Source organism: Nelumbo nucifera, chromosome 1, assembly GCF_055504915.1.
Source record: "Nelumbo nucifera cultivar China Antique chromosome 1, China Antique-T2T, whole genome shotgun sequence".
NCBI lineage: Eukaryota > Viridiplantae > Streptophyta > Magnoliopsida > Proteales > Nelumbonaceae > Nelumbo > Nelumbo nucifera.
In genome coordinates, this window is record NC_142649.1 from 54542491 (window position 1) to 54557652 (window position 15162).

The 15162-nt window shown below is 37.8% G+C and overlaps 1 protein-coding gene across 1 annotated transcript in view; it reads right to left on the reverse strand.

Moving 5' to 3' along the window:
- Positions 1 to 15162, reverse strand: part of LOC104590226 (GPI transamidase component PIG-S-like protein) — a 51380-nt gene that overhangs the window by 25689 nt on the left and 10529 nt on the right. The window contains exons 5-6 of the mRNA XM_010248797.3: positions 6414 to 6487; positions 5874 to 5958 (exon numbers count right to left, since the gene is read on the reverse strand). Coding sequence (XP_010247099.1) covers positions 5874 to 5958; positions 6414 to 6487 — 159 coding nt within the window. The remainder of the gene's footprint in view (positions 1 to 5873; positions 5959 to 6413; positions 6488 to 15162) is intronic.

The following is a 15162-nucleotide window of genomic DNA, read 5'->3' on the forward strand; positions in this document are numbered from 1 at the left end:
GTACCAATCCTATACCAGTAATATATAAACTTTATTTATTTATCTTGTTAAATTAAATGAATTATTTGTTTATTTATTTATCTGTCCCACTCTCTCTCCCCCCTGTGCCCAATATTTAGGGCTATTAAAGGGTCGAGTTTGGTTTAGGATAGCCTCTACTAGTCTCGTGCCAATAAAGTTTTATTTATTTATTCATTTATTTTATTAAATCAAATGAATTGTTATCTATAAACTCTTATTTATTTGATTTACTAAATTACTTAATTATTTAGAAGAAATTTACTAACAAAAATTAGACTCAAAACCATCCCAATTAATACTCTCTTAATACCTTTCTCTCTCCTTGAGCTCAATATTTAGGGCTATCAACAAGCCAACAAATTATTATTTTGTCAATACCCTTCATGACGGTGCCCTTTATTGATTATTTCATGATTTCTCAAAATTTTATTGTTATTGATTTTTATATTTATATAATAAAAATAAAAATCAAGGGAACATTGTCTAAGAATCTATACATGGCAAGCTTGGCATTAATATTGACAACTTTTGATCTAAATGGTTGTAAGAGAACAATGTTTTGGTAATTTTCTAGAGAAAAGAGGGTGACAATGGATAATCGTTACTATATTGCTAATTTCCCATAGAAACAACGTTTTTATTTCTTTGTATAATAATTACTATATTGCCTCTAAGCATGAGACCTTTTTTTGTCATTTCCAGCACTATTTAAACTTTTTTTTTGTTAAAAGCTAAGCCTCAACCTCCAACACATACTAGGTTCAAATCAGTCAATGTACCAATACTTTATCTCTCATTGTGTATATTGCTATTCTTATTTAATCTCAAGTGACACCATCTCTGCCTTTGTAGTTGCCAAGAGAAAATTCTACTAGAAAGTAAAAAGTAAAAGACAATAATGCTTGCCCAACTCATTATTAAATTTTATTTTTACTTTATTATAACATTATTTTTTTAATATAGCGAAAGTAATTATCCACTCTCTAGATTTTGTTGTTTTTTGCATATTATTGATAATTATTGGTTAGAGCAATTGTCATGTAATCAATTATTCTTTGAACTTGTAATAATCTTCGTACAATAGGATTATGGATAAAAATTAATTTTTCATAATGTGACTTTTCCTCTTGGTTTTATTTTAAAAAATTATTTTTCATATTAATAACTTTTACTATTCTATATATTCTCACATTATATACATGTGTGTAGCACGTGCCCTTCTACTAGTTAATAATCAAAGTCTATGTATTTAGAGGGTTCTTTTGAGATTGGTAAGGGTAGGAGCTCAGGTTAGCATAGATTCATTAGTTGGTGCGGTGACTATGATCATCACGATCAAGATGTGTTTTCATCATCTTTGTAATTTGGTAGGAGGCAAGATCAGGCATGGCTTAAAATGTCCTTAATTTCCCTAATATGTTTCCATTTCTATGGGTAATGACACGAAATTTTACCAGAATCAAAATATTCCCCAATGAACACTACCAGCGCTATGTGGAGTACAAGAGATAGTTTCCACGATATATTTCATTTCCACTTCCATGGGTAGTGACATGAAATTTTACTAGAATTGGCATATTCTCCAATGAACACTACTAGCACTATGTTGAGTACAAGAGTTAGTATTATAACATGGTCACTATAGTAGATATGTGGTGTAACAATGTTATTGCTTGCCTACCTTACATGATTTCCATTTCCATGACATATTTCCACACTACTAGCACTATATGGAGTACAAGAGATAGTTTCCACAACATATTTCCATTTCCACTTCCATGGGTAGTGACATGAAATTTTACTGGAATTGACATATTCTCCAGTGAACACTACTAGCACTATGTCGAGTACAAGAGATAGTATTATAACATAAGTTGGTCAGTATTGTAGATATGTGGTGTAATAATGTTATTGCCTGTCTAACTTACATGATTACCACCTTGAGCTAGCTCAATAATATTCATTTCAAACATGAAGTTAAATATTAGTTTTTGCTTGTGTAAGCTTTGTTTAATTTTTTTTTTTTTTTTATGAATAGCTTTGTTTAATGATTTGGAACAAGATAATAAGTTAAGAAAGGTTTGCTTATGTTTCTTTTATCATTTCATAAAATATCATTCTATATTTTGCATTTTTACAATGTTTCCACCATGCCTATAATTTTTTTTATGAATCACCACGTCTATAATTTTTACAATATTTCCATACGATATTTCTGACATTCCCAACATGTTTCTTATAATTGGACGACCAACATTTCCACAGACATCGATATTTTAAACCTTGGATCGGGATGGTGACATACCAACTTAAGAACTTTGCGAGGCAGGCAGCTTTGCATCAATTGGGGCTTATATGCTGATAGTAACAAAAGTAGAGAGAAAGATTTTAAGTTGCAGGAAAAAGAGGATGTTGCTGGTTGATGATGGAAAGAGTTGGAGATTGGCTTGAGAGTCATAGTTTTCTTCTCATTCTTCAAATTCCGATAACTCTTGGGTGCTCTTGTCAAATCCTTCTATAATATATTGGTTGTGAAACAAGAAGAAAGTAACCCTGGGAAATGGATATGGAGGACAGGTTCCCCAACCAAAGATGGGTGTCGGCTAACTGGTATAGAAATGGTTTCAAAGAGGTGAGAAGATTGGGTGCAGGTCAGTTACTTTTTAGTTTCTGCAGTGAAAAAGAAGTGGACAGGATTCTAGAGCGGGAGAGATTTGGAGGAAGTAATTTTCCTAACTTGCGGCTGGATAAATGGTCTCCATTGTTAACAAAGCTTTCCGAAGGAGTAGATTTGGTTTGGATTGATGTGTATGGTATTCCGCTGCATGCATGGAGTTCTGAATCCTTCATAGTGATTGGAGATGCTTTAGGCAAATTCAGAGGAGTTGCTTTCAGAAACCAAGTGTGGGACCAATTGCAATTCGCCAGAATACTGATAGAGACAAAGGATGCGAGGAAGGTTATGGTGCTTTTGGATCTTTTCTATGCAGGGGATTATGGGGGGGGGGGGGGGGGGGAGCTCGACAGAATAAGGGGAGAAGATGATAAAAGGTTGGAGAAGATTGAAGGAGATGAACAGTCAGGGTTGGGAGAGGAGAGAAAGGGAAAGAAAGGAACCAAAAAGTCGACCCGAGGACTAGAGAGGGACACAAATGTCCAATCCGGAATAGTCAGGGGTAAAAAAGGAAAAGCCTTTCATAAAATTTTTGAAACTCAAAAATTTGAGAGGGGAAAACTGAATCGTTCGGAAATTGCAAAGAAAACTGTAGAGGCAGAAGTATTTGAAGATGAGGAGGATGTGCAGCCTAGAGCTCAGAGAAAACCGGTTCAAGTCATACACCATATTAGGAAGAAAAAGACAGCATATGGCTTTGTATGCTGCACAACTGGGTATGGTAATAGCGATGGAGAGGGGGACGAGCAGTTAAAGAGTTCAGGTGGGGGAAGAATTTCCATCAGATAAGAGAAGGAAGTCACAGTGGATTGAAGATCGGAAGCAAGGGGAGAGAGGAGAAGATAAAGAGGGAGAGAGGGAAGAAGGTCATAAGCAATGGTGGAGAATCTGCGGCACTTCTTCCATCAAAGGAGTCCAGCGGCAGTGGAAAATTCCCCAGGAATTGTAAGGACTATAGTGAGGAGATTCGAACCCAAGTTCTGGAGGATTCTTGTGGGAGATTGGTCGAAGCGAACCAGGTTTACGGTTCTTAGGTAGGTAAATTTGACTCTGAATCTTGTGGGGAGGAGGAAGTTGAGAACTGCCAGAAGGGTGGGAAGGGAGAAGTAAAGAAGAATGAAGAACAAGGGGAAAGGTTTATAGAGAAGATGGTGAAGGAAAGTGAGGAAAGAAGGGAGGTGTGTAGCGTGGTGGGGTCTGAGGGAAGAGAAAGGCCTCGACCTGTAAAAGATTTGGGAAAGAAGAATTCCAAAGAGTTGAAGGGGGAGGAAGAAGAATTAGAAATCAACAACAAAGAAATTGGGGGTGATGAAAGAGGAGGAAGAAGGTGGGGAGGAGGTTGGGGAGATTGGAAGAAAACAGGTTTACCAAAGAAGAAATTACAAAATGAAGCCTTTAGAGGGACAAGGGAGAAGGGGAAGAAGGGAAGGATCAGGAGTTGGTGCCAATAGACAAAACACATCAGGTTTGTCAGGGTGGGGATCTAGAGAAAGTTATTGATGTGGAGGTTAAAGTTGGTAAAATTCTGGGTTTGTTCTTAGGGGGTGAAGAATTTGCTAGGGAAGCTTTTAAGGAAGTGGACGAAGAAGGAAAGAGGAGAAGAAGAACTTGATTCAGGAAGAAACGATCAGGGATTCTAGAGTCTGAAAGAAAAAAAAAAGAAAAAGAAAAAGAAAAAGTCTAGTATCAAATAAGAGGAAGATTAGTGAAAAACAAAATAAAAAAAGGAAAGTCAGTCATGAGAATCTATTGCTGGATCATAAGAGGCTTGAGAGAAAGAAGGGAGGTAGGAATCTCGTCGGGAGCTTTAGAATTGAAATGTTGTTGTTGCAAGAGTCGAAGATTGAAGAGGTAGTCTGGAAAGTTATCAACGATATTTGGGGCCCTAGAAATAGGGTCTGGGTTTGTAAAGGTTCAGAGGGCCTTTCTGGAAGTCTGGTTTCAATTTGGAATTTAGATCCTGCTAAAGTTAGTGGATTTTTCAGCAGGATAATTTTCTGATTCTGTGTGGTAGAACATATTCCCTCAAAAATCAAGGTGTTGATTTCAAATGTGTATGGGCCAATTCAGGACAGGGAGAGGACAGAAAACAGCAAACTGAAAGACTACTTAGTAATTGACAGCTTTGCTGATACACTAAGTAGTATGATCTCTTGCACAACTTCACAAGGGAACTGAAAGACTTAGCAGCATCTTTCTCATAGGTCCAAAGGACAGCAAACAGCTTTGCTGGTACACTAAGTAGGCAAGGTGTGCAAAGAGATCATACTACAATGGGGGAATGTCTTTTCTAAGGGTTAAGTGTTGTAAGAAAAAAAAGAATAAAATAAAATAATAATAAAACATGAGAAATTGGGGCTAGGCAGCAAGGACTTACCTTAAATTTCAAGGATCATAAGAGCATATGACCACATAAACCATTGTTTTAAAAGCACAAGGCACAAAAAAAGCGCAAGGGCCAATTTGCGCCCGAGGCAAGAGGCGCAAGGCGAGGCACATGCCTTTTTGAAGCAAGGCGTAAAAATACAAAAAAAAATGCTAAAAATTAAAAAAAAAAGTCAAAAAATTCAAAAAATGCAAAAAAAAATATTAAACATAATAGTAATAAGAAATATAAACTTAAATTTTAAAATTAATGGTTTAAAAATCATATTATCTAAAATTAAAATACATAAACATAACATGTAAAGCATATTCAAATGAAAATTTAAAAATAAAATCAAACAAAACATTTTCAAGCATATAAAGCCCACAATCTCTTTTTTTCCTCAATTGCATTACTTCAAGTAGCTAATGTGATGTAAAACATATTACATTCCTAATTCTACGAGTCGCCTTTGTGCCACACCCCTCAAGGCAACCCCCTATTTGCTAATGTTGTTCATCCATTCATCTTAATAAAAGATCTTCTTACAAGGCAATTAAAATTATATCGGGGACGGAGCCCCCGGCCCAGCTGATAGGTTCAAAAAAGTAAAAAAAAATGTACAGTTTGAAAGTGCTGCGCCTAGGACCTAGGCGAGGCGCCTACCCTAAAATGCGCCTCGCCTATGCACCTAGGCACGCCTTTTAAATCACTGACGTAAACTACCATTATTTTTCTCCCATGACTAAATAAAGATATCAGTTACCAATAAAAAATGATAATAAAAGTCTATAATGGTAATGAATAACTCACTGGAGATATAAATCCATTTGTTGTCGAAATTTCTCCATTTGGAAGTTGTAGCAGAAGAGGGCACTCCTTTGCAGATGGTATGTATCTAGAGATATGAAGAAAGACAAGTCGATGTTATATGGTGGTAATTACCATGGGTTGTTTTATTGTATGTATTTGCTGCTATAAGTTACTATGGATCAGAAATTTCTATCAGGAGTTCAAATGTTCAAGTAACTAACATTTCTAAACCAATATATGAACAGCACACAATAATTAAGTAGACAGAGTTTGTTTCTTTTAACATCTCAATTCTAAAGCTCGAGTATAGAGGGATATGGAAATGTCATTCTTAAGATCATTAGAACTATTTGAATTGATAGGACAAGGAGTTCGACTAAACATGTATTAACATGGTCACAAGGGTTTGAATAAAATAAAGTTTTCAATTCAATTCACAGGCATATGTGATATGACCATATTGTAACAATAACTCCAAAATTGAGAATAGAATAAAATAAAGATAGACCCAGGCGTAGAACAATGAGTGAAAGAATATACATCACAAATTGCAAGATTTTTGACCGCCCACCAGCTGCAATAGAGGTATCCAAGTGCCATTCATTTGAATTCACCTGTTAGATTCCCGATTGTTAGTTTGTGTTCATTCAAAATACTCCAAGATAAAAAAAAAAAAATGATAAGGTCAAATTAACAGCAAAATGGTAATGGCATGTATTTTCTATTAAAGAAACCACCACTGTGGACGCTGAAACTTTCAGTATCCATGATGAATTTAGGTAAGACAAGCCCCTTTGTGTTTTATATTGCATTATAGACTGGAGACTTAATGAGGAGCTTTATGAAATGATACCAAACTACAAAAGACCAACTTAGAAGACAAACAAAAGATGGTCATAGACCAAACACTCACTACATGCTAAAATATAGCAACCAACATTGTTTTGAAGGTGTGAACATTTTCCCTTTTTCAGCTTTATGCTAGTTAGTCACCTTTGTCCCATAAAAAATTATGCATCCAGTTGAAATTTACATAGGGCAAGCATGAGAAGAGTGGAAAAAGAAAAAACTGAAGGGTTTTAAGGAGGCCCACACCTCATTCAAAAGTTTTATTAGTAATGTACACATGCACCATTTTATGCTCAGGGTTCAGCCTACAAAGAAACTCAAAAATACAGTTCTCTGGAATAGAACTAGAAAGTAATCTGACTTATCAGCAGCACACACTGTTGTTCACACCATCAACATTCCTAAAACTGGAGAATTTCATGGCTGACAGTAAAATAGAAAAAGTAAAAACACTTCCTAGAACTCTAATACTGCTCCAATCAAAGCAAGAACATTTCCAGGCTCCAGACTCTTTGACTAATTACCACAGACCAAATGACATGCAGCTAAGTCATTCGGTCCTTGCCTCCTTGGTGCAGCACAGTCCAGAAACTCAGATATGGATATTTTTTATTCTCTAGAAAAATTTTAAAAAATGCTATAACCTTCACAATAAATCATGAAAAATGATTTTAACATCTATAGTACTCCTCTATCAAGTGGTTGTGGTATTTTCCATCATCAAGAGAACCATCCATACATTGTACGACATGGTGATATCAGCTTTATTCCTCAATCTGTCAATCAGTATTGGAGGAAAAAAAGGAAAAAGTTATTTGAACCATATCAAATTCAACTTTGATAGATTTAGAGTATCGGAAACCCAGAAACTTCAGGAATTGGAGGTGTATTCCATGATGAAGCAGGACACAATAATTTTTTTCTCAGGAAAAGCAAAGAGGTCCCTATTTAAGTCATCAGAGTTTGATCATTTATGTTCTTTTGTTGTAGGATGTTATACGAGTCTTGTTTAGTTTAGTGGGAGACTGGGAGTTGGTTGTTTCTATTGGTGTCTGTTTCTTTGGTTTTGTGGTTGGTTTGGTTTTGGTTTTTTGGGGATTGGGGCTGGTTCTGGAAATGAAGTTTGTTTCTTTCTCCTTACAGGTGACTGCTGGTCACCTTCCTTTGTATTCTCTTTTTCTATTTTAATAAAATTTTCCTATATTTTTTATTATAAAAAAATCTCAGGACCATTAGACTAATGCAATTCCATTATAGCAGAACTTCTAGCCTTAATGCAATATCTCGGATTGGACTATTCTTTCAATTACAGCAGCATAATTATGGAGGGGGACTCTAAGTGGTGGTAAAATGGAAATGAAGTTTGTTTCTTTCTCCTTACAGGTGACTGCTGGTCACCTTCCTTTGTATTCTCCTTTTCTATTTTAATAAAATTTTCCTATATTTTTTATTATAAAAAAATCTCAGGACCATTAGACTAATGCAATTCCATTATAGCAGAACTTCTAGCCTTAATGCAATATCTCGGATTGGACTATTCTTTCAATTACAGCAGCATAATTACGGAGGGGGACTCTAAGTGGTGGTAAAATGATTCTTAAATGACAGCCCAGTCTATGGATGTATAGACATCCCTTAAGGGAAGCAAGGTGGATCACTACACAGATGAGTATAAGGTTTACTTGAACCCAATGATTGACTAATAATCCGGTTGACACCTTGGCTTTGCTGAACAAGGTATATAGGAATCAATTGTATGGGGGAATTGTCCAATCAAAAAGGTATTCTTAGTGGCATACAAAAATGTAGGAAAGCTTGGGGTTAGGTGGCAGGGGCCAGCCTAATTTTCAATCAAGGGGTGCCTGGCATGGACTGTATTCACATTACATTTTTCCAATAATGAATAAAATTTCTGATTGATTACCAGTCAACCAAAAAGGAAAGAACTAACTATAGCGATGACTTGTAGGCTCTGCTACCAAGTTGAAAAGTCACCTACAATTTGTAGAAAGAAGATAACAGACATAAGATGAAAAAAGAAAGAAAATATTGAAAAGTTGTAATGAGACCAATGCTCAGTCAAATGTTTTATTAGAAAGCTTAAGCTTAATTATAAATGAAACTATAAATCTTCCCTTACTAAGAGAATACGCTAGCAACTTTACTACATTAGTGTAAAACACCGCCGTTCGAGGTGCTCTTAGTGCAGAATATTACTGGTAGGAAAAACTGGAAGGAAGAATAGGGGCAGCAGGAGAACGAGAATGGAGGAAAGGAAATTTCAGAAGACTGAGGTTCGAAGAAGATCTCTAAGGATTGAAGCAAGGCATTTTCTGTTTGAAAGTTTTAGGATGAAGGGGAAGAAAGCATTAGAGATCAGGGAAGTCAACATGGTGATGGTGTTTCTGATAGGAGAAGAAGCTATGGGGTGGTTTCAGACTTTCATGGAGGATGTTATTCAGGTGCATAGGAAGCTTGTATGCAAAGAATCATTTGATTTTGCTGGTAGGAGGTATGTAGTAGAAAGAAGGGAGAATGTTAAAAGGAAGATATGTTGTGCTTATGGAGTTTTTTGTGGAAGGAGAAAAGCAGATGGTATGCTTCCTCGGAGGAAAGAATGGGACTGGCTGGAAAGAGGTCACAAAACTCTTGAAGGACTACACTGCTCAGGAGGAAACTAGAGAAGATAGAAGAGTGGAACTTGTAGAAGAAACACAGGGGGTTACTGGAGACTCTAAAGTGGGAAAGCAGAAGGAAAAGCCCAAAAAAGAAACAGAAATGCAGATTATGGCTAAAGCAGCAAAGGATTGCAGAATGGTTTGCAATATGCTCAAGAATGATTGGAAGGAGAAATTTATTGTAAGTTTGACAGTACCACTGCATGATTGGAAGAAGATTGCTGAATAATTGTTGAAAAAGTTGAAGTTAAACTGCACTATAATTTTAACCCCCTTTGAAAAATGTAAAGCCCTTCTAGAGTTAGTAGGAGAGAAATTGGAACTCAATGCCATGTGTTATCAGTTGGAGCCAGCCTCTGTGACTGTTTCAAAATGGCCCCCTCACTCTAACTACAAGGATTTGCATGAGAAAGACAAAGTAATTGTTCGAATCCTGGGATTGCCATTCCATCTTTGGAGTCCAGATGTTTTTGCCTCTATAGCCACTCTGTGCAAAGCAAGGTTGGATGGTATTTTTGTTAAAGACCTCCATTCTGCGGCAATATGTCTAGTACTGTATTCAGCCTCGTTACTAACAGCCGTTGAAGCTGAGCTATGGAGGGAGGGAAGAAGAAGATGAGAAGATAGAAGAAGAAGAGTGGTTTCGTTGAAGAGGTCAAATGGATGAAGAAAAGGAGAAAAGAAGTTACACTGAAATAGAAAAACAATCTCTGGAGAGAGAAAAAGGTGAAATAACAGGGACAGAAATATATAAGCCAAGGATAGAGAGGGGCGAGTACGCTGAAGCAATGACCAGTGGACTTCGTTGTGGGAAGCAACCCCAAGTTCAAAATTCAAAAGCAGGGGTGACTCAGCCGGCTGGGACATCAGACCTGAACCGGACTCAGTTAGATGGGTCAAATTCTAAAAGCCCATCACGTGGCATTTTAAGTGACCATGTGAGAGGTAATAAGGAAATCGGGCCTGGGCTTTTAATGCTTGGGCCTAGCTGCTCGTTTGTCCCTTGAGCCCAACCATTGGGCTTAAAAAGACCGAAACACATGACATTCTCAAAGGGCACGTGATCACTAAGGCAGCCCAACAATGGAAGATAATTTCGGTCCATCATCTTCTGCCTCGAACAAATCAGAAACAGTGGAACGCCGAAGAAAAAACCAGGGGCAACAATCTTTGATGATGTGGGTACAGACCAAAGGGAAAGCTTCTGCTTCCCCAGAAAAGAGGAACCCAAAGTTTAATAGGTGCAGCGACAAAGGTAAGAAGAAATTGCAAGATTCAGACTCAGAGTTTGAAGACAGTAGTGGCTCAGAATCAAGTGAATACTCGAGTTTGGGCAGTATAGATCAAACAGTGAAGATTGATATGAATGAAGCAGAGAGCTTCAACACTAAAGAACTGTTTTTAGAAGACTTTTTGGAGAAATCGATCGGTGGAAAAGAAATAAAAGATTATGGGCATGCAGTATTTACAGTCGATGCTGAGCAGATTACTTCCTCCCTAAACTTAGGGAATTTACCCCCAGTCTCCCAGCAAGGACAGGAAGCTCAGGAAATGAGACAAGAGGAGACCTTGAAGGTTAGCATGGAGGCAATAGAGAAGGGAATACCAGAGAAGGTTAATGGCGCAAACAGAGATGTTAACTCTCCCATTCCTGATCTACAGAAACTAAGTTTAGGGGATAATCCTGATTCTTTGATCTCCAAACCTGGACCCCCAAACTCCTGTACTTTCGTTCCTCCACCAGTGTCTCCAGGTAAGTGTGTCCATTCAGTTTTGGTTACTGATGTGTGTGCTCTACCCAAAACAGGTACACCATCTACCCAACCTGATATCCCGAGGAGGGTGAATGGAAGTGGGATAGAGAGGTTGGAAGGGAGGGAGATAGAAGTTAGGAGGGGGACAGAGGAGGAAGTAGAAAGGATTTGGGGTTTGATTAGCGAATTCTTGGAGGACCTTAAAAAAAAGGAAGAAATAGGTCAATAGGGACTCCAAAATAAGGCTGACCCAGTTGTAAAGGAAAACACACAAAAACAAGGGAATCAGAGGGTGAAGATGTATGCTAGAAAGAATGAAGAAAAAAAGGGAAAAAAAAAGAAGAAAAAGACAGAGGTAGAAAGACTAATATCTGATGTAGAGGGTGATATTGAACTCAGTGGGAGAGGAGATAGAAGGAAAAAAATTAAGTAGGGAGGAAAGAATAAAAAGTGGGTCAATCTAAAAAGTGAAAGAATGAAAATAATTAGTTGGAATGTAAGAGGTGTAGGGAGTGCACGGAAAAGGAGTGTGACAAAGGACTTAATAAAAAGAGAGGATCCTGGTGTGGTGATGCTGCAAGAGACCAAACTAGCAAAGTTGGATAGAAGATTGATCAGAAACTTGTGGAAATCAAGAGGCATTAGATGGCTGGATGCTTCTTCCTGAGGGGCTTTGGGGGGTATAGCGATTTTATGGAAGGATGAAGTGGTGGAATCAATGGAAGAACTAATTGGCAGATATACCATATCTGTTAAGTTCAAAACTGTGGAGGATGGATTCACTTGGGTGCTAACTAATGTTTATGGACCAAATAGTTACAGAGAGAGGAGTGATATGTGGGAGGAACTGTATGCAGTATTTGGGCTTGTGGGAAGGTGCATGGTGTTTGGGAGGTGATTTCAATGTAATAAGATTTTCCAATGAAACTTCTAACCACCATCAGTCTATCACCATCAATATGAGGAAGTTTAATGAATTCATAGATTTGTGTGAATTGAAGGAAATCCCCCTATTGCAAACAAACTTTACCTGGTCCAACTTTCAGGAAAATCCATTGTGCTCAAAATTGGAGAGGTTTTTGTTTAACATAGGGTGGGAGAATCATTGGGAAGGTTTGGTTTCGAGATCATTACCTAGAGTCACTTCGGACCACCACCCCATTAGATTAAGAACAAAATGCTTCCTACGTGGTCCTATTCCTTTTAGATTTGAAAACATGTGGTTGACACATCCAGATTTTATTTGAAGAGTGGAGGAATGGTGGAAGAAGGATCTAAAGGGGATAAGATGGGAGGGAATCAAATTCCATAAGAAATTGTAAAGATTGAGATCTAAAATAAAGGAGTGGAATAGAGATCGTTTCGGGAGGTTAGAAGAAACTAGAAAGGAAGCTGACTCTTATCTCTCAAATTGAAGAGTTGGATAAGGTAGAAAGTGGAAGGAACCTTCAGGCAGAAGAGAGAGAATTGAGATGAAAATTAAGGAAAGAATTGGAGGAAGTCCTGAAGAGAGAGGAAATATCCTGGAGACAAAATTCAAGACATGAATGGATAGAAGAAGGGGATGGGAACACAAAATTTTTTCATGCGATAGCCAATGGAATAAGGCGTAAGAACTTTTGTGGCTAGGCTAGAAACGAATGGGGAACAGATCTCGAATTAGGATGAAATTTCCAGAATATTTGTGGATCATTTCAAATCCTTTTATAGAAGACCCCCGGAGGAAAGATTGAGTTTAGAAGGATCAAAGTAGCCTTTACTAGATGAGGAGATAGCAAGGTGGTTGGAAAGGGACTTTGAAGGAAGAGGAAATAAGAAAGGCAGTGTTTTCCATGAATAGATCTAAAGCACCTGAACCAGATGGCTTCATAATGGCTTTCTATCAGGATTGTTGGGAAGTGCTGAAAGATGATTTATCAAGTCTTTAAAGAATTTTCCAACACACATATTGTTAGCCCTAGAGTTAATGCAACTTTCTTGGCCTTGATTCCAAAAAAAACTTGATGCTAGCCATCCAAAGGATTTCCGACCCATTAGTTTGGTGACCAGTGTCTACAAGATAATGGCCTGTCTTTGAGAATCAAAGTAATTCTCCCCTCCCTCATCAGTTAGTTTCAAGGAACTTTTGTGCAAGGAAGACAAATAATTGATCAAATCCTGATAGCTAATGAATGTGTAAAGGAGATGAAAAGGTCTAAAAAGGAAGGATTTGTGTGCAAACTGGACTTAGAAAAGGCTTATGACAGTGTGGATTGGAAATTTCTCCTAGAAGTAATGCAACATCGAGGGTTTGGAGAAAGATGGTGTAACTGGATATTTGGTTGTATACGGTCTTGTCATTTCTTTGTCCTTGTTAATGGAGTAGTGAAAGACTTTTTCCCAGCATACAAAGGGCTAAGGCAAGGTGACCCTCTCTCTCCCTTCCTTTTTACTTTAGTGGTGGATGTCTTCAATAGACTCCTCTCTAAGGCAGATAGGGAAGACAAGTTTAGGGGGTGGAGAGTGGGTAGAGATAATGTTCCTGTTAGTGTAGGGGTATTTCTATCTTTATACTTATGTTGAGGTTGCTGATTTGTAATATTATATTAGAACTAGTGTCCCTCACTTAAATAAGGGCACATGTGTCTTTTCCATTATATTAATAATATAAAAACATGCCTAGCTGAATGGGAGAGTAACTTTTCCCTAATTCGAACCAGACTTTTCTTCTCTCCTTTTCTCCTCCTTTCTCTCTCTCTTTCTTCCTTTTTTCTTCCTCTTTCTTCTTGGTTGTTATCAGACTAACAGAACTCAAAGGCAGGCCGAATTATAACATGGTATCAGAGCTCAACTAAGCAACTCGGATCTGCCCAGATTTCTGTTCTCTGTGCACTCAATCTAGGGTTTTCCCTTGATTTCTCTGCCATTGATTGGAGATAAGGGAAAGGGCTGAAAAGGAGTGATTGCCCTCTTCCCTTGGAGGTTTCTATGCCTCCAGTTGTGTCTTGTGTGGTCGGTTGCTGTGGTTTCTAAGAAGCCCTCCCCTAATAGATGAAGAGAAGAGGGCTGATTTGTGTGGTGCAGTGGGTGTCTTGTGTGGACTGATTTTCTTCTCGTGTGGTTTGTCTTTCAAGTGATGAGGTAAGAGATTTCTATGCATATTTTCTGTTATGAATCAAATAGGAAGTATGTTTTAGACTGTAGTGTGCTAGGGTGTATGCTGTTTTTTTGTGTGATTCGAAGGAGGAGTGGTGCTCATATAGTGGTGAGATTTCAGGTAGTCGTAGGGTAGGGTTTGTGGTGTAAAGAGTGCAACCTTCAGCAATAACAAGTGCTGAAACCAGTGTGATCATGCAGTGTGCAGTGTGCCGAATTCAGTGATAACAGAATTCAGCAATGGGAGATAACAATGATAGCAAATCTAATGTGATGATACCTACTGGCTACCTGAATGTTCAAATGACCTCCATTAAACTGAATGGAGAGAATTATGTACCTTGGGCTAAATCTGTAGAAGTTTTTCTAAAGGCAAAGAAGAAGGTGGAACACATAAGGGAGGAGAAACCCTCCACTGATTCTCATGAGTATGAAGACTAGGAACAAGAGGATGCACAGAGTATCATGTGGTTATGGAATAGTATGGAACCCAAGATTAGTGTAAATTTCATGTTTCTTGACACTGCCAAAGATGTGTGGGACCATGCTAAGAAGTTGTATTCTGGTCAAGACAATACAACCAAAGTATATCAGCTGTATCAGGAATACTTTAATCTGCAACAGGGCAATCAGAGTCTTTAGGAGTACTATGCTAGTATGTGAAACATCCGTAATGAGTTGAATGTTTATCACCCCCTCACTTCTGAAGTCAAAATTCAGCAACAACAAAGAGAACAGCTTGACGTGACTTGATTTTTGGTGGGGCTGAAATCTGAGTATGAACCAGTATGGACTCAGATACTAGGAGGGTCAGCTCTCCCTTCTTTAGAAGAGGTGTTTTCTCGACTTCGGAGGACTTCTATTGGATCTACT